Here is a 17,616-nt window from a genome sequence, read left to right on the forward strand (position 1 = left end):
GCGGCGACATTATGCGATAGGCTTGCCTCAGCCACAACCCTGTGGCGGTGTAAGGTGTCAGTTCAGCGACCGGCTTTCCAGAACACTGCAGAAGTGCCAGCGCATCTTGCATTGCACACATGATATCGAGGGGTTTTGAAACAATCCAAAGATCCGCGCTTTCTCCTCGCCATCTTCTGTCTTCTTTCTCTTCTGCTTTCCTCGTGCTTGCATCAATCGTTAAATTGCGTATGTTGACTGTCGTGTTGTACTCGTGATTCCATAATCCCATCCCTCAGGCCCGGCCGCTTGGAAAAGAAACAAGATCGCAGAAGAACAAAGACACCCGTGTGCACCCGCCGTCACGCTACGCTGCCATTGCTGATTCGCAGGAAAGAAACCATCTAAAACCCATCGCTTGCAACACCCTATGCAAATGCCCGTCATCATCATGACTGGAAACCATCCTCTATACCGCAACGAATGCTCGCGACCTCGGCCGTAACATTATTTGCTCGCCCGAGCGATCAACCACTGCAGCACAGCATCCAGGTTGGTTTCCTCCTTGGCGCTAATGCCATAACAACTCACCTCGCGGTGGGTCACAGCTTTGAGATTTAGTTCTTCAATGAGCTCATCGACCGAAAGATGATCAGGAAGATCAGACTTGTTGCCCAGGACCAACAACGGGATACCCTCCAAGGCAGGCTTCTCTAGCAGCACATGGAGCTCTTCTCGTGCCACAGGCAGGGCTTCCTTGTCGGCCGAGTCGACGATGAATCTAGTTACGTGTTAACACAAGCACATTTGCGACTGCTGTTATACGTACACCATAGCGTTGACGCCTCGACAATAACGTTCCCACATTGAACGGAACCTCGGCTGGCCTCCCAGATCCCAACTGTGCCTTGTGAGCCTCGCCGTCGATTCACGACAGACAGCAAGACTTACCACTTTAGAGTCACATGGCCCTTAGTAACTTTCTTCATGTTGAAACCGACTGTAGGTATCGAGCTGTTACGTTGAGGGCACTGTTTAGTCCAGGATCCTGTCATAGCACCACGAGACCAAACTTACTCGATTGTGAACTCTCCGCCCTGAAAACACACCGTCAACATCAGGTCAAGAAACACGACCGCGAAGGCCGGGATGGGCTGCTTACTGCTAGGACTCTCAAGAGAGATGTCTTACCGGCGTTCTGGAGGCCGATCATTGTAACATCCATCTCAGTCGCCCTAATCACATGAAACAAGACACGTTAGGAAGTGGACGTCGGGAATAGCAAGGACAACATACCAGAAGAGGCTGAGAAGCCAGTCGTAGAGACGTTTGAAAAGGCCAGCCATGATTGTGTGTTTGGCAGACTAGGCACTGCAGGCAAGTGACGAAGAGCTGGGACGGAGGCAACAGCAGTAGAGCAGGGCGGGTGATTTGGCGAGTTCGCGCAGGACACAAGCAGAAGCGGGGCTCGGGTAGGGTCGAGATCTTATTGGAGGTGATGGTGATGTTAATTTCAGGCAAAGGATTATGCGCAGATGAGGCACTGCTGTCACGAAGCGATCAAGTGTTTTGGACAGCGCTACAGGTTCGAGATTCTTGTGTGTTGTGGAAGTTGGTATGGCAGAAGCCTGCTGTAAGAACAATGAGCGGCGAGTCGATGTCACGATAACGGTCAGTGCATGGCAGAAGATGCGGCGAACGACTTGATGGGCGGAGCCTCTCGGGGGACTTGGACGCTTGGCGCGGCCGGCTTTGACGGCGCTAAAATTCTAGAAGTTCAATTCGAAGCAAAAAAACATCTGCCCACGCCCATCTCGGTGCTGCCACTTGTGTACACAGAAATAATACTCGGAGGAATACAGAGACCTGGAGAACTGAACAAGGGATACCCGAGTCAGATTCTGAAATATCAACAAGTCCCCTAACCCAAGGGCGCGAGAGGTTGAGCTTTTCGCCAGCATCAAGCTAACACCCACGGCCATCTCCAACCTCGACTCCCTCGCACAACCATGGCACCATCATCCACAGAAAACGCCAAGTGGTCGACCAACTTCGACACAGTGCGCCGCCACGATCTTTTCCGCAACCCTCCCTCGGACAAGTCGGCCTACCCTACTCTGGCCTCAGCTGTCGACCCTCATGTGCAATCCTTCAATGCCGTCTTCGCCGAGAAAGGCCAGCTCTACCATGCCCTCCGCGATATTGGAACAAAGACCTTCTTCGATGGCAATCCGAACGAGCCCTTCACCGCCGAGGGTCCCAGGCGCAACAAGCTTCAGGTCCGCGTGAAGGAGGTCTTCCTCGAAAAGAGCATGCTTCCTCCTTCCAACAAGATTGACAAGAAGCGCGAGATTCTACCCGTCGAGTGCAGAGAACGCCATTGCACCTACAGAGGTCGCTTCAGAGGCCGCTTCGAGTGGCGCATCAACGAGGGCGAGTGGAGGGAGAGTGTCAGAGAGTTTGGTTCTCTGCCTATCATGTTGCGCGTACGTATTCTCGCGCCAGTCTGAAGGCTACGACTGACCATACTTGCAGTCAAACCGCTGCCACCTCGAGGGACTTTCGCCAAAGGAGCTCGTTGACAAGAGAGAAGAAACTGAAGAGCTGGGAGGATACTTCATCGTCAACGGCATCGAGAAGCTGATTCGTATGCTCATTGTCAACCGACGAAACTACCCCATGGCCATCATCCGTCCTTCCTTCGTCAACAGAGGCGCAACCTACACAAAGTTCGGTATCCAGATCCGCTCCGTCAGACCCGATCAAACTTCGCAAACCAACGTCCTCCACTACCTCAACGACGGTAACGTCACCTTCCGTTTCTCATGGCGCAAAAACGAGTATCTCATCCCTGTCATGATGATTTTCAAGGCTCTGGTCGAAACGAACGATCGCGAGATCTTCGAAGGACTGGTCGGCCCCGCTGGCAGCAAGGGTATTGAAGAGAAGCAGTTTGTCACCGATCGTGTTGAACTTCTGCTACGCACATACAAGGCCTACAATGTTCACGGTCAGGCAAAGACGCGCGCATACCTCGGAAGCAAGTTCCGTGTTGTCTTGAGTGTCCCCGACGACATGTCCGATGAGGATGCCGGTGTTGAGTTCTTGCGAAGAATCGTTCTCCCTCACCTGGGAACGTCCGAGAACAAGGAGACCAACGATGCCGACAAGTTCCGTATGTTGCTCTTCATGACCAGAAAGCTATACTCTCTTGTCGAGGGAGAGTGTGCTGTTGACAACCCTGATGCCGTTCAGAACCAGGAGATTCTCCTGCCTGGTTTCCTTTTCGGTATGATCGTCAAGGAGCGCATCGAGGAGTGGCTCAACTCCATTGGTCTCCAACTCCGTGACTGGGGCAGAAGCACAAACTGGGCATCGATCGTTTCAGACGAGTTTGAGCGAGACTTCAGCGCAAAGATTCTTCGCAGAACCAACGAGAACCTGGCACAGGCTCTGGACTACTTCTTGTCGACTGGTAATCTTGTCTCGCCCAGTGGTCTGGATCTACAACAAACCTCTGGTTTCACAGTCGTCGCCGAAAAGATCAACTTCTGGAGATTCATCAGTCATTTCCGCATGGTTCACAGAGGTAGTTTCTTCGCACAACTCAAGACCACAACCGTCAGAAAACTGCTGCCCGAGAGTTGGGGTTTTCTCTGTCCTGTTCACACTCCCGATGGTTCTCCTTGCGGTCTTCTCAACCATTTGGCTCACAAGTGCAAGATTGCCACGAAGAGCGTCGACACCAAGGCCATTCCCGGCCTGATCTCACAACTCGGTGTTACCGAGACTCCATCTGCATCCGTCGATGACAGCGTCGTCGTTATGCTCGATGGTCGTATCCTCGGTTTCTGCTCTCCCCAGCAAGCTCGCGTTATTGGAGACACTCTTCGCTACTGGAAGGTCGAGGGTACTCACGGTGTTCCTTCCGAGCTGGAGATCGGTTACATTCCCAATTCCAACGGAGGTCAATACCCCGGTGTCTACATGTTCTCGCAAGCAGCCAGAATGTTCAGACCCGTCAAGTATCTGCCCCTTGGCAAGGAGGACTTTGTCGGTCCTTTCGAGCAGCCCTTCATGTCAATCGCTTGCACAGAACCCGAAATCGTCTCTGGCGACTCAACACACGTCGAATTCGACCCCACTAACATTCTCTCCATTCTCGCCAACCAAACACCTTTCTCAGACTTCAACCAGTCTCCTCGTAACATGTAAGTGCTCAACGTGTCTTGCTTGCCTATCAAAATACTAACAATAGTATAGGTACCAGTGCCAGATGGGTAAGCAAACCATGGGTACTCCTGGAACTGCTTTGAAATACCGTACCGACAACAAGTCATACCGCCTCCAAACTGGACAGACACCAGTTGTCAGACCTCCTCTCTACAACGAGTACGGCTTGGACAACTTCCCCAACGGAACCAACGCTGTTGTTGCCGTCATCTCATACACTGGTTATGACATGGACGATGCTATGATTATCAACAAGTTCGCTCACGAGCGCGGTTTCGGCCACGGAACTGTCTACAAGACCAAGAAGATCGATCTCGCAGAGGACAACGGCGGCAGACGCGGTCGTGGTGGCAACGTGAAGAAGTTGTTCGGTTTCGCACCCGGCGGTCTCGTCCGTGCACAATGGCGTGCAACCCTGGACGATGACGGTTTGATCGCTGTCGGTATGAAGGTCAAGGAGGGCGATATCATTGCTGCATCGCACACCGTAACCAAAGATCCCATCACTGGCGAATACGTCAACCGTGATGGTATCACCCATCTGCACAAGTACAAGGACCACGAGGAGGCTTTCGTTGAGGAGATCAAGATGCTCGGCACAGACACTGGTGGTGATGAGCCCTGCCAGATGCTCAGTGTCAGACTCCGCATTCCTCGCTCGCCCGTCATCGGTGACAAGTTCTCTTCTCGTCATGGACAGAAGGGTGTCTGCTCGCAAAAGTGGCCCGCCATGGATATGCCTTTCAGCGAGAGCGGCATTCAACCCGATGTCATCATCAACCCTCACGCTTTCCCCTCTCGTATGACCATTGGTATGTTCGTCGAGTCGCTGGCCGGTAAGGCTGGATGTTTGCACGGTGTCGCGCAGGACAGCACACCGTTCAAGTTCAAGGACAAGGCAGGTGAGACTGCTGTCGAGCACTTCGGTCACCAGCTGAAGCGTGCTGGTTTCAACTACTACGGCAACGAGCCCATGTACTCTGGTATCACAGGTCAAGAGCTCGGTGCCGATATCTACATGGGTGTTGTTTACTACCAACGTCTGCGTCACATGGTCAACGACAAGTTCCAGGTCCGTACCACCGGTCCCGTCACTGCGTTGACTGGTCAGCCCATCAAGGGTCGTGCCAAGGGTGGTGGTATCCGTGTCGGTGAGATGGAGAGAGATTCTCTGATTGCCCACGGAACAGCATTCTTGCTGCAAGATCGTCTGATGAACTGCTCCGACTACCAAAAAGCATGGATCTGCCGCAGCTGTGGATCCTTCCTCTCCGCACAACCGACCGTCAACCAGTATGGCCACAAGAAGGGCATCAACGCCAGCAACGTCAGGTGTAGACGATGCAGTACCAAGGCTGTTGGGTCTGAGCCCAGAAGTGACACCTGGGAGGACGGTAGAGGTGACAAGTTCGTCGGCGGTTCTGATGTCACTGTCGTTGCTGTTCCTGGTGTCCTCCGCTACTTGGACGTCGAATTGGCGGCTATGGGTGTTAAGATGAAGTTCGATATTACGCCATAGATGTACAAAAACGAGGGCTGGTTGTTTGCATATATAGCATGTTGCATATTCTTTCTTTACTATACCAAAATGGAGTCTGGTTTGGGTTCGTTCTTTCCTCAAATGTATTCCTCTGTAGAAAATTATCACTTTTGAAGCTTTCCTGTTGCCTTCCTGTTTCGAACGTCTCTTCGACTTTCACGTACCTCAACACTAGCCTTCCTGTTACATCTGCAATATGAGATATTTACAATCATAGTCGCTATCCTGTTGGACTCTGACAGTATCTCGGGACATCGATAGACTTATGTCTGGTGCGTAGCAAGAATGTCCACAGGCGTGTTTGTTTTGTGTCTAGACTGTTTTCGTGCAACGCCGACCTCGAGACCTCACTTCTCATACACTTTCAATGCTTATTGATCTTGGTGCGTCAACACCGCAACGATACCGATTACTGTCGCTTTGACTAGATGACACCTGAGTACAGAAGACATGGCGGGCGCTGAGAAATTTTACCACCCGTACGAGCCGTATGACATTCAATTGCAATTTATGCGTGCGCTGTACGACTGCATCGAGCAAGGTAAAATCGGCGTCTTCGAGTCTCCCACTGGTGAGCAAAGACCCAGCATACAACCGTGTATAACGATCTCTGACGAAAGTGTAGGCACTGTAAGAGAACGACTTGGCACTCTGATGATTCGATCTACAGTCTAACATTGGCGTCTCAAGGGCAAATCTTTAAGTCTGGCATGCGGCTCATTGACATGGCTACGTGATCACAAGAGGAAAGAATTCGATGAGAGTATAGCTAGCATAGAAGGAGGTGTGTGACTGATATTGACATTCCCCGTAATGTCCTGCGGCTAAGGCAGACAACAGATGACGACGAGCCCGAATGGATGGTCCAACACTCTCGAGAAGAAAAGAAAAACCAAGTCATCCAGAAGCGAGCAGAACTAGAAACCAAACTCGAAAGAATCCGCCAACACGAGCGCAAGATCCGGGATCGACAGGAGAATGGACCACCACTGGCCAAAAAGCGAAAACTCGATGACGATAGTAGTAAGGATGCCGATATCCTGGACGACGAACAATTTGCTTTAGACGACTATGAGAGCGACGATGAAGGCACCAAGACTTTAACAGCCAACAACGGCAATACCGAACTAGGCCTATCAAAAGAAACACAAGCACTAATGCAGAAACTCGGATATGGCATCTCCGTGCTACCCAAAGCAGAGGACATGGAAGCAGAAGATGAGTTGAAGATTTACTTTTGCTCACGCACGCATTCTCAATTGAGTCAATTCGTCAATGAGCTACGAAGAATAGACTTGCCAGCTGCTATCCCAGCCATACAGGAAGAGATCAAGAAGAAACCAACATTATCCGAGGAATTGAAACACCTATCTCTAGGCTCAAGAAAGAATCTTTGCATCAATGCTAAAGTGTCGAGTTTGAAGAGCATGACAGCAGTCAATGAACGTTGCTTGGAACTACAGGATGCAAAGACTCCAAAGGAGAAGAAATGTCCGTTTGTACCGAACAAGGAGAATGAAGGCTCGGTGTTAGATTTCCAACATCACGCTCTGGCGAAGATACGGGACATCGAGGATTTGGGTGTTCTGGGCAAGAAGTTGAGCGTTTGTCCTTACTACGCCACTAGGCCTGCGGTCAAGCCTAGTGAGGTAAGTGCTATCTTCGGGCCAATTCTCTCGACTTCCCCATCTACAAAGTGTCAGGATACTGACGACTTCTAACGTAGATTGTCACACTTCCATATCCACTTCTGCTCCAAAAGACGGCTCGAGAAGCCTTGGGCCTGTCGCTGAAGAACCACATCGTCATCATCGACGAAGCTCACAACCTCATGGACGCAATTTCAGGCATCCATACCGTAGAAGTCAGCCTGCAACAATTCCACCTCGCCCGCGCTCAGCTAACCACCTACCTCCAACGCTTCCGCAATCGCCTCAAAGGCAAAAATCGCGTCTACATTACCCAAGTGGTGCGACTACTCGACTCAATATCCAGCTTCTTACAATCACTAGATGCCAAGAAGGGAGCCGAAGGTGTGTTGCAAGCTACAGATTTGCTGAAAGGCAAAGGTGTGGATCAGATCAATCTCTACAAACTGATGCATTACCTACAAGAAAGCAAGTTGGCGAGGAAAGTCGAGGGCTACGTTTCTGTTGAGCAGCAGAAGCAGCAGAAACTTGACAGCTCTGGTTCTACAAAGGAGGTTACAGTGCTGGTGCTTACACATATTACCAACCTGTTTATGGTGTTGACGAACCCAGCTAAAGAGGGGCGTTTGTTTTATACCGTTGGCGAGGAAAAGACGCAGACGAAAGTAAAGTACATGCTCCTCGACCCTTCGGAGCACTTTCGCGACATTGTCGAAGAGGCAAGAGCGGTGATTTTGGCAGGAGGAACCATGTCTCCAGTAAGCTTTTGTGCGTATCGCTCCAGAACAAGGCTGATAACGACGGTTCTAGATGTCCGACTACATGACCCAACTATTCCCTTACCTCGACAAGACACGCATCACAACACTTTCCTGCGGTCACGTAATCCCCACCACCAATCTCTTCGTCAGCCCAGTGGTATCTTCCCACAACAACACCGACTTCACCTTTAGTTTCTCATCCCGCAACCTCGCATCCACAATGACCGCACTCGGCGACTCGATCCTTAGACTCTTACCTTCCATCCCTCACGGCTGCGTCGCTTTCTTCCCCAGCTACAGTTATCTCGAGCAAGTAGTTTCGCACTGGCAATCCACTGGTCTCTGGGCAAAGATGCAAAAGGCCAAGACTATATTGAAAGAAACGCAACAAACAGGCACAGAAGAAGTCCTAGCCGCCTATACAACCGCCGTACACAGCTCTCCTCGCGGAGCATTCCTCCTAGCAGTCATCGGCGGCCGCCTCAGCGAAGGCATAAACTTCTCCGACTCCCTGGGTCGCTGCGTGATGGTCATTGGCCTCCCCTACGCCAACCCAAACACCGCAGAGCAAAAAGCCAAAACTGCCTACGTTGCCGAAAAGGCCATTGCAGCTCACGGTGCAGCAGCAGGCGCAACAGCAGCGAGAGATTTTGCAGACAACACGTGCATGCGAGCAGTCAATCAAGCGATCGGAAGAGCGGTGCGCCACAAGAATGATTGGAGTGCGATTTTGCTGTTTGATGGCAGATATACGCAAAAAAGGATTCAGGACAGGTTGCCCGGGTGGATCAAAGCGAGTTTGAGGGAGGGCAGTGGAAGAGGGTTTGGTGAGGTTGAGAAAGGGTTGAAGGAGTTTTATGCCAGGAGGATGGCTGGATAGACCACTTATAAGATGTCACGCTGTGATAGATATGTCTGGACGTAGAGTGAGTCGCTTCGATCCGCACAAAGATGATCGAGGCACGGATTCGGATCCACGACTGTCGCTTGAGCCATGCCACGTGGGTGTAGAAAGTAAAGGTCAGGAGACCCAATCCTCTCAGCAACCCAGCACCACAACAGCATATACAAGAGTATCAGAGGACACCACCGAGGACATCTCTACAACAAAAGAGGTGCAAGAGGTCTGTCCAAGCAAAAAACTGGGATACAGGAAAATCCTCCCCTAGTTGCGCTTCATACAACGTGTTTGGTTCGCTGCATTACTGAACGTGGCAAAGGTTCGGTATTTTATTCAGAGCTTCCCGACCACTAGACCAAAGGCGTCCCTTTGGTGACCAAACGGTGCCCGAGTTGCCGCTGAGCGAATCCCAAATTTAGTCGTATATAAATGGTTGATCGTAACACGACGCCGAGAATGGAAAAGTGAATAGGACACCACATTCCATGTCTCTTTTTACTCGTACGCTTTTGCGTTTTTATGAATTGTCGTGCTCTCGTTACTTCTTGATGGTTTTTGCCTTTTCGGCCGCATGCATGGCGGCTCGTTGACTCCTGCTTCCACCCAACTTGGGACCTTTGATGCTCTCCAGCTTGTTGGCGCCAAAAGTCGGTGGAGGCGGCGGAGCAGTCCTTCTGACGGCCCTCTCCTCGGCAGCAGCATAGAAATTCTTCTTGAACTCTTCGGCCATGCGCTCGTCGGCGTCTTGGTTGTCGTCGGAGGCAGGTTTGGCGGCAAAGGTAGAGGCAGAGGGTTCATATATGTTTAGCTGTGATTCTCGAAGGATTTGATCGACCATGGCGTCGCGGGCTAGGTCTGCGCTGTTGCGACGGTTGCGCCAGTGCGGTTTGCGAGGAGGTTTCTGGCGGCGGGTCGTGGAGGTCGTGGCTGTTGTCGCGGAGGGGTTTGTTACGTCGACGTCGTGCAGGTGGCTGTGAGAGGCTGAGAATTGTGTCTCGTTCGGGTGTGCTGTATCGGTTGAGGAGGTAGTGGGTTCCGCTGGTGTGGAAGATTGTGTCGAGGCTTCATGTGATGGGGTCAAGCGGGCCAATTTGGAGTCTACATAGGCCATCCTTGGACTGTCAGTCTTTTCTGTAACTTGCAGTGATAGAGAGGTAGGAAAGAGACGCACATATGCTTGTCGTCTGCCGAGGCGATATGTCCTGTGGGAGCAACAAAGCGAGCCTGAGCGTGCTCGACGGGGTTCAATGGTGTAGGCGGCGCATTGCTGTCGACGGCGCTGTTGGTACCGCTGTCGTTGGTATTGCGTGTTGACGAGAATGCTACGCCGCCCTTCCTTGAGCCCAGCGGTCTGACATGGTTCAAGGACACGCTGCCCTCTCTCGTTTCTGCCTCGACATGTTGTTGTTGCTTGCCGCCCGCCACTGTTGTTGAAGCCTTCGGGGTCGCTACATCTTCGCCCGATGATTCGTCGTCGTCGCGTCTCTTTCGAAAGACCTTCCTGCGTTTGGAAGCTCTGAATACCGGTCCTTTGTTTGTGTCGGCCATGTTGTGTGAAGAGAGAGAGAGCCGCTCATGCTTCAATCGTCAGACGGCTCTTTCGTCATTTTTTGCATGTGAAAAGCCAAGACATGCCATCCATTCATTTCAACTCCCACTAACCTTCTATTCCACCGACTATCGTGCGTCAATCTGCATGCAGCTAGCTGTAGACCTATCTTGGAACTTCACCATTGTCCCTATTCATCAGTAGAATATCCTGTCCCTTTTTGCTTCCAATTGACCTACCACTTCTTTACAATCTCATTCCGCGCTAACCGAGTGACAATTATTAAGCAAGTCCATCCATTCAATTCCATAATCTCACAAGACAAAACATTTGCCTCTTTCCATGTTTCCTCTAGAAACCAGTCCACGTTCCTATATCACACCCCCAACCTTTCCTAGCTTGACCAATCGCCCATCCTGGCTTTCCGCACCACCCTCCGCAACATGACAAACTACAACATCTCCATCGTCAGCGACACCGTCTGCCCCTGGTGCTACGTAGGCAAAAACCGCCTTCAGGTCGCCATAAACAAGCACAAGCAATCCTACCCCAACGACACATTCACCACAAAATGGTTTCCCTTCTACCTAAACCCGGATGCGCCCAAGCAAAGCAGAGACAAGCAAACCATCTACGTCGAAAAGTTCGGCCAAGAAAGAGTCAAAATGATGCAAGGCCGTCTCTCGGAAATCGGCCATGAATTGGGTATCAACTTTGCTTACGGGGGCAAGACTGGAAACACCAGGGATTCGCATAGGCTGGTGCAGTTGGCAAAGACAAAGGGAGAAGAGACGCAGACGAGGGTTATGGAGAAGTTGTTTAATGCTTACTTTGAGTTGAATGAGGACATCACCGATCATGCTGTGCTCACCAAGGCTGCGATTGGTGGTGGTCTCGACGAGACAGAGGTCAAGGAGTGGTTGAGCAGTGATAAGGGTGGCCCTGAGGTTGACCGTGAGGTTGCTGCTGCCCAGAGGAGGTTCATCTCTGGTAAGTTTGCTTTCTGCGGAGGCGATCACATTTATCTTACTGACTCGTGATGCTCTAGGTGTCCCTCATTTCACTTTCAACAACATGTACGAAGTCGGTGGTGCAGAGGAACCTGCTACCTTTTTGCAGATCTTCAACGAGATCAAGAAGCGCGAGGGAGCAGATGCATCAGCCACCACTCAAGTGTCATCTGGCAACACCTGCTAGGTCTATCAATCATATTGGGACATTTGAACATGACTCAGACATGGTCATGGTTGTGCTAAAATATATGGATGATGATGATAAATACATAGATGCAACAAAGATTTCCTAACTCTCCTTTGCTAAGGAGGGATGCAACCCAAAGCAGCAAACGTTCATTCCGCTCGAAATTCATGCATCGTTCTGCTTTTTGTTGGAAAAAACACGATTCTCTTTTTGCTGTTCAAAATGACCCCTTCCATGTAAATTTTGGTGGGAAACAGTCAAGCTTCCGTGTTCATGAATCGTCAAACAATCCTTCCAAAGACACGTCTTCCACAGGCGGTTGGTCCAGTCGAGGTTGTTTCTCTCTTACTTGGTTCTTTGTCCGCCAATGGGTCCAAGGGTAGGTTCGCTCTTTCCGGGCAGGAGACCAAGAGGAGAGACCGAGGGCTTCCTCGACGAGCTCGCAAATTCGTCTTCCTCTTCCATGGAGAACAAGCCTTGATCTTCTTCTTCAATGGTCTCGTTGCGCCCCAGACTATTGCTGCTAATTCCCCTATCAAGTCCTCCACGAAGGGCGGCGCGAGAGTCGCCGGACATACTACGGGGATGCAATGAAGGAGACTTCTCGGAGATCCTAGTGCTCTGAAGCTCACGGGTGAGCATTGACATGCTTGCCTGTTTCGGTGGGCTGCCGATGAGAGAACCAAAGTCTCCTCCAGCGAGTGAAGAGGAGCGCAATGAGGATGGTCGAAGCGGTGAACCGATATGACCGAATCCGTTCTCTCCCTCCTTGCGGTATGAGCCCGAAGACCAGATTGAGCTGTATCTCGAAGGACTACCAGTGTGTGGGCTGACGCTGCCTACCTTGTTGTCCATGGGAATCTGTCCGTTCGAGATGGCGCGACGACCAGCAGACAAAAAGGAGGGGTTGATGTCATCGTCAGTCTGCTGCGAAGGTCTGCGCAGCTTCTCCGGGGGAAGTAGCTCGTGCAGACTCGAAGGCAGGAGATCTTCACCAATCCCTTCCTCTTCGCTCTCTTCAGAATCAGTAGCGTCCGGTGGGAAGTGTGAATAAAATGACGGTCGTGTGCCGACACTAGCGGACATCATAGGCCTGGGTCGTGAGAATCTCTCCGAGTGCAAAGGTCTCTTGCCAAAGCTCATTGGCTCTTCAAAGGTAGGAGGGGAAGAACCGGCCAACACGCCATCAAGTGTGGTGTCTCCAAGACCACGCAGAGTGCTTCCGAGGAATGCTTTGTTCGGCAAAGACGAGGGAGGTGACTCGAGGCCGTGGCCGAGACGAGGAGGAACAGATGACGCGAACGGACCGTGACGCGCAGCATGGGAGATGCCTTGGCTGTCGAAGGATCCGGGCAGAGGAGCGTCTAGCACGCTCAGACCTCTGGCATTTGGCGATGCTCCAAAGCGGTTGTCATTCATCGGAGAGCCAAAGGTATTGCTGGGATCTAGCGAGAGAGGTTGTGAAGCTTGGAGGTATGGCGCAAGGTTCGGGAGGTTTGGCACGTCTTCTTGCTTGGGATATCCCATGTCTTGAGGCTGCTGCTGTTGTTGCGATGCCAAATCGTTGGCCTGTATGGTAAGCAATGATGGAGGAGCGGGAGCATAGGGTTGAGGGCCGCGACGTCCGTAGTTGAAGGGCTGGCCGCCGCGAGGAGGCCTGTTGATGACTCGACCATCGGGGAGGATATGTGCGAGGGCGCAGCTTTGACCGAATCTACAGCTACCCTGGTATAGCGAGTCAGTGGCATGCAAGAGCAGACACACGCGACGATGGCGCAAGTACCTTGGCAAAGTATTTGCAAGGCGCATTCTGCGTCATGGGGTCCATGTCGTGGGAGAACTGACAGGCCGCGCCGGCTTGACAGGTGCCAAATGGGTAGAACTTGCATGGCACATGCGACGTGTCTGAGAAGACATGTTAGATATGCGAGGGCTCGAGAGCTCGACTGGCCATACTCTTTGCTTTGGGAGGACTGCGGGCGCCGGCGAAGGCTGCGGCCGAATTTGGCTGGGGAAAGTCCCTCGACATGTTCTGAGCAAACGAGGCGCTGCTGGAGCGCCTGTGAGGCGTGTTCTCTTCGACGCTCATGGCCAATTTGCCAGCCAGAAGTGGTTGGTGGTGGGGTGTGGAGAGGGGCAGAGTTGGCAGAAGGAGGAACAGGCGGAGGAGGATCGGAGCGTTGCGTTGCGGGAGAAATGGTGTCGAGAGGGAAATGGGAGGAGCGAACGCTAACAACGCCGGTCGAGCTGAAAACCGTCGCACTGTAGACCACTAGTCGATTGCTTCTTGCTCTGCCTTGCAAGCTTTGTGCTCAGGGCGGACTTGTGAGATGATGTATCTTCACGTCGCTCGAGTCCGACAGCGCTCGACCATGTGAGCCGATTGGTCACCTGCGCCACTTCGCAATGCCATCCGCTCATCACGTTCACCTCCAGGGCTATCTTGGCCGGTATCCACCTTTGCTCCACCTCATAGCCAGAAGTGCGATAGCGGTCAGTGTGCGGCTGTTATCCGGAGTAGTTGTAGACTTACAAGCATTCCACGTTGGCCTGGCGTGGAAGGAAGTCACGACCCGGTCTTGATTGTGTGTTACTGAGTGTCAGTGGCATGAAGAACCAAGAAGCTTCGTCTCTCGTTCGAGTATGGTCTCTGGCATACGTGCTTTCTCAGCCTACCATTCTGGACACCTTCATGGTGGAAAAGTTGACTTTCTCATCGTTCGTCGGGCTCATTGGCTTCCAATCGGACTGCGACATGGCTCATCGGCACGTCTTCTTCCTTCTCGAGGATAGTTGACTGACTCTCAAACTCTGTGGACGACGCAATATAACTCAGGTCTTCTTGTTTGAAGGAGAATTCACTGCTAGGACCCGGCATGGAGCTCCGTTTGGTCGCACGACAGCCATCTGCTTTCTCACCGCCACAGAGAGAGTCACGCGTGCAGCTTGCCGCATGAGCTGTTCCTCTTTGAATCGCACTCCTCGTTCCTGGCATATTGCGGATATTTTCCTGACACATGGTCAATCGGCGGCTGTTGTGTCACCGTTCGGCTTCAACATCTTGACATCCTGTTCCTGGATTTGTGGATGCTGTCCCGGAAGTTTCACCAGTAAATGAGGCTATTTGGCCAAGGCGAGTCTGAAACTATCCAGTGATGCTACTGCAGGAACCCTCACGTGGACGCACGATCGCTTCCAAATCGTGGAAGAGGTAGATCCGTGCATGGCGGTATGGCATGGTATGCCTCTGGTATCGAGAGCGAGTCGAGGCATGGCAGGAACAGGTAGGAAGAAGCAGATGGAGTCAGGCTCTAAGTGAGTGAGAAAGGCAGGTTCGAGGAAAGCCGGTAGAGCAACTCCTCTGAGATGCTGTAAAGAATTGTTCAACCATGACATGCATCAAGGTGCAAAAGCTGCTGCTGCCCCTGGGAGTGAGGGGCCACAGAACAAACGGGGTCTTACGACTTTCCATCGTTATGGCCTGCTGATTGGCCGTCACCAACGACGACCGACTGCCAGTCTAAGTCCCGTCACTGATCGCGCCTTCCTTGTTTATCTTTTTCTGCACCGCACTTTCTTTAACTTCCTACTCAGCACGCTCGTTCACCTCGCCTTCCCCTTCCCAAACTCATCCGTCGTTCTATCTATCCATCCGCCTCACCATGCGTCTGGCGATTTCTCTTGTGGCATTCAGCCTTTTCGGCTTGTCTGTTGCTACTAGCGATACCCAGAAGTAAGTCCCATAACATATGCACAGCCATAAGAAAGATCGCGCTATGTGTTGTGCTTTCTGAATACTTGCTGACGCGGGTCTTCAGTGCCCTGTCTTCTTGCGAGCCTGTCACAGAGACTATCACAGTCTCGATCTGCCCTGCCTCTGCAGCCGACCCCATCACCGCGAAGTCATTCTCTACTATCACCAGCTACTCGACCTTGACCAACTATGTGACTGTGACCCCTTCGCAGTCTGTCGATGGTCCTGCTCTGTCTTCTGGTTCGGGCTACTCCTACATCGTCAGCGATGGCACAACCAGCTGGATCAACGGCGCTTCTCCTACTGGCACCTTCAGCGAGACTCTTACCAAGACTGTCCAGGTGACTGTCTTCCCTAGTCCCAGTGGTGATTCCGAGACCACTATCACTCAGACCACGGTTGTCACGATCACACCCCCTGCTGTCACTTCGTACATGCCCCAGCCCACCAGAGACGATGACACCACAACCTCGACCGTGACTTCCTACTCGACCAAGAGCGTCATCTCGGTACTGACTGTATATCTGACGTCGAAAGGCTCCAAGTCTGCTGCTCTCATGACTTCATCTCACTCGATCCAGACCGTGACAGGGCCTCCAACCTCCACTACAGTTACTGTCGAATTTGCAAGCACCTCGGAATCGGTCTGTTCCGTCAGCTATGTCGACGTGACTACTGATCTCACCTACACTGTCTTTGCCACTCCTTCTGCTGGTCTCACTTCCGCTACGAACAGTGCTGGTAATCACAGTTCTCTCGCTTGGACAGCATCTGCTTGGACATCATCTGCTTGGAACGTCAGCCTTACTGCTTCTTCGCACAAACCGTCTGGCGTCTCAGGTGCCATCACCCTTACTGGCTCGTTGCTATCTTCCGGTTCCGTTGGGTCTGCCGCTCAGGAGACTGCCGTGACGATTTCGCCGATCGCCACTTCATCAGCCTACCGCCAGGGCAAGCACACCGGCTCAACCCTGGCTTCGGCCACTGGATACATTCCGTTCATGCCAGTCCCTGCGAACTCTTTGAGCGCACCTGCTGCATTCTCGCGTACCTCATCGACCTTGACCAAGATGTACACCAACACCTCGAGCACGATGCCGACTCCGAGGGTGTGTGGCGAACACGGTGACTTTGTCTTGGCTGTAAGTTCTCATCTACCTTCTGAATGAGACAAGGCTAACATGAACATGTAGTGGGATGATGAGCCAAGTTTCTCACCTACCGAGCCCATCACTGAAGCCAGCCAAGCTCCACCTGTCTTGAACCCATACCACCACCTGTACTTCTCGGATGGTTTCGTATACGCTCCACCTCCATCGGTGTCCTTCGTGCCCGTTTCACCCCCTCGTCTTGTCATGTTCGTGGCAAACGAGACTGGTGTCAATGACAACCACAACGAGGGAGGACAACTTCGTGGAGAGATTGGTGCCGGCAGACGCAGAAGCTCAAGCGCATTTTGGTTCGATGCCTACAGTGTCTACCTTGGTTGCGAGAACCACTCTGCCCATCAATGCGAGCTGCAGATCACCGGCCTTGTTTACCACGAGAAGACCAGATCTGAAGTTGAGGCATTCCACCAGACGGTGTTCCTCGATCCATGCCTCTTGCCCGACGGTTGTGGTCTCACACATGTCCAGTTCGACTCGTCCATGAAGGGACTGAGTGGTATCCGTATTCAAGCCGTTGTTTTCTATGAGCCTGTCTCTTGGTTTATGGACAACCTGGCTCTCGGCTGGTCCAACGACACTTGCGCTGCTGGCTTGTTGAGAATCGAAAGCCAGTAAGATATGCGAGCTCGGAAGTCGCTGACTGTAATATTAGAGGATACTTAGGCAGGCAGGACTTGTCTTGGGCATACAAATGTGATGTGAAGAGAAGAGCAAGGTTGTCAAAATTGCGACAGACAAGGTACATAGACACTCGAGTAACAATAGTGTCCTGATATGAAAGATGGTTCAGCCACCTATCTTGCAAGTAGATGATATGTTTTGTCCAGAAGATGATGGATGGTCATTTCTTGGCAGGTGCAACAGCCGCGCTTTCGCGGAAG

At 52.0% G+C, this 17,616-nt stretch overlaps 7 protein-coding genes across 7 annotated transcripts; 4 read left to right on the forward strand and 3 right to left on the reverse strand.

Moving 5' to 3' along the window:
* Positions 1 to 486: 486 nt before the first annotated feature.
* M436DRAFT_54231 (ras small GTPase) lies at positions 487 to 1,325 on the reverse strand (the record flags this gene model as incomplete). The annotated part of the gene is made up of 6 exons (XM_013568861.1): positions 487 to 760; positions 809 to 880; positions 931 to 993; positions 1,057 to 1,076; positions 1,142 to 1,214; positions 1,276 to 1,325. The coding sequence occupies 6 exons, from the start codon at positions 1,323 to 1,325 to the stop codon at positions 487 to 489; spliced, it is 552 nt and encodes a 183-aa protein (XP_013424315.1).
* Positions 1,326 to 1,988: 663 nt separating this feature from the next.
* On the forward strand, positions 1,989 to 5,731 carry M436DRAFT_84737 (beta and beta-prime subunits of DNA dependent RNA-polymerase; the record flags this gene model as incomplete). The annotated part of the gene is made up of 3 exons (XM_013568972.1): positions 1,989 to 2,465; positions 2,515 to 4,190; positions 4,243 to 5,731. The coding sequence occupies 3 exons, from the start codon at positions 1,989 to 1,991 to the stop codon at positions 5,729 to 5,731; spliced, it is 3,642 nt and encodes a 1,213-aa protein (XP_013424426.1).
* A 471-nt stretch (positions 5,732 to 6,202) lies between these two features.
* On the forward strand, positions 6,203 to 9,042 carry M436DRAFT_75462 (ATP-dependent RNA helicase chl1; the record flags this gene model as incomplete). Its single annotated transcript, XM_013568973.1, has 6 exons — positions 6,203 to 6,323; positions 6,378 to 6,382; positions 6,443 to 6,536; positions 6,593 to 7,401; positions 7,479 to 8,159; positions 8,212 to 9,042. 6 exons carry the CDS (start codon positions 6,203 to 6,205, stop codon positions 9,040 to 9,042), a joined length of 2,541 nt encoding a protein of 846 aa, XP_013424427.1.
* Positions 9,043 to 9,601: 559 nt separating this feature from the next.
* M436DRAFT_84739 (uncharacterized protein) lies at positions 9,602 to 10,611 on the reverse strand (the record flags this gene model as incomplete). The annotated part of the gene is made up of 2 exons (XM_013568974.1): positions 9,602 to 10,175; positions 10,235 to 10,611. The coding sequence occupies 2 exons, from the start codon at positions 10,609 to 10,611 to the stop codon at positions 9,602 to 9,604; spliced, it is 951 nt and encodes a 316-aa protein (XP_013424428.1).
* A 444-nt stretch (positions 10,612 to 11,055) lies between these two features.
* Positions 11,056 to 11,809, forward strand: M436DRAFT_53973 (thioredoxin-like protein; the record flags this gene model as incomplete). The annotated part of the gene is made up of 2 exons (XM_013568814.1): positions 11,056 to 11,602; positions 11,661 to 11,809. 2 exons carry the CDS (start codon positions 11,056 to 11,058, stop codon positions 11,807 to 11,809), a joined length of 696 nt encoding a protein of 231 aa, XP_013424268.1.
* A 348-nt stretch (positions 11,810 to 12,157) lies between these two features.
* On the reverse strand, positions 12,158 to 13,901 carry M436DRAFT_54299 (uncharacterized protein; the record flags this gene model as incomplete). The annotated part of the gene is made up of 3 exons (XM_013568874.1): positions 12,158 to 13,537; positions 13,596 to 13,717; positions 13,769 to 13,901. The coding sequence occupies 3 exons, from the start codon at positions 13,899 to 13,901 to the stop codon at positions 12,158 to 12,160; spliced, it is 1,635 nt and encodes a 544-aa protein (XP_013424328.1).
* Positions 13,902 to 16,828: 2,927 nt separating this feature from the next.
* M436DRAFT_54009 (uncharacterized protein) lies at positions 16,829 to 17,350 on the forward strand (the record flags this gene model as incomplete). Its single annotated transcript, XM_013568822.1, has 1 exon — positions 16,829 to 17,350. A coding segment is annotated over one exon (522 nt), but the record flags the coding sequence as incomplete, so codon positions are not given.
* Between the last annotated feature and the right edge of the window lie 266 nt (positions 17,351 to 17,616).

Source organism: Aureobasidium namibiae, assembly GCF_000721765.1.
Source record: "Aureobasidium namibiae CBS 147.97 unplaced genomic scaffold scaffold_17, whole genome shotgun sequence".
NCBI classification, from domain to species: Eukaryota; Fungi; Ascomycota; class Dothideomycetes; order Dothideales; family Saccotheciaceae; genus Aureobasidium; species Aureobasidium namibiae.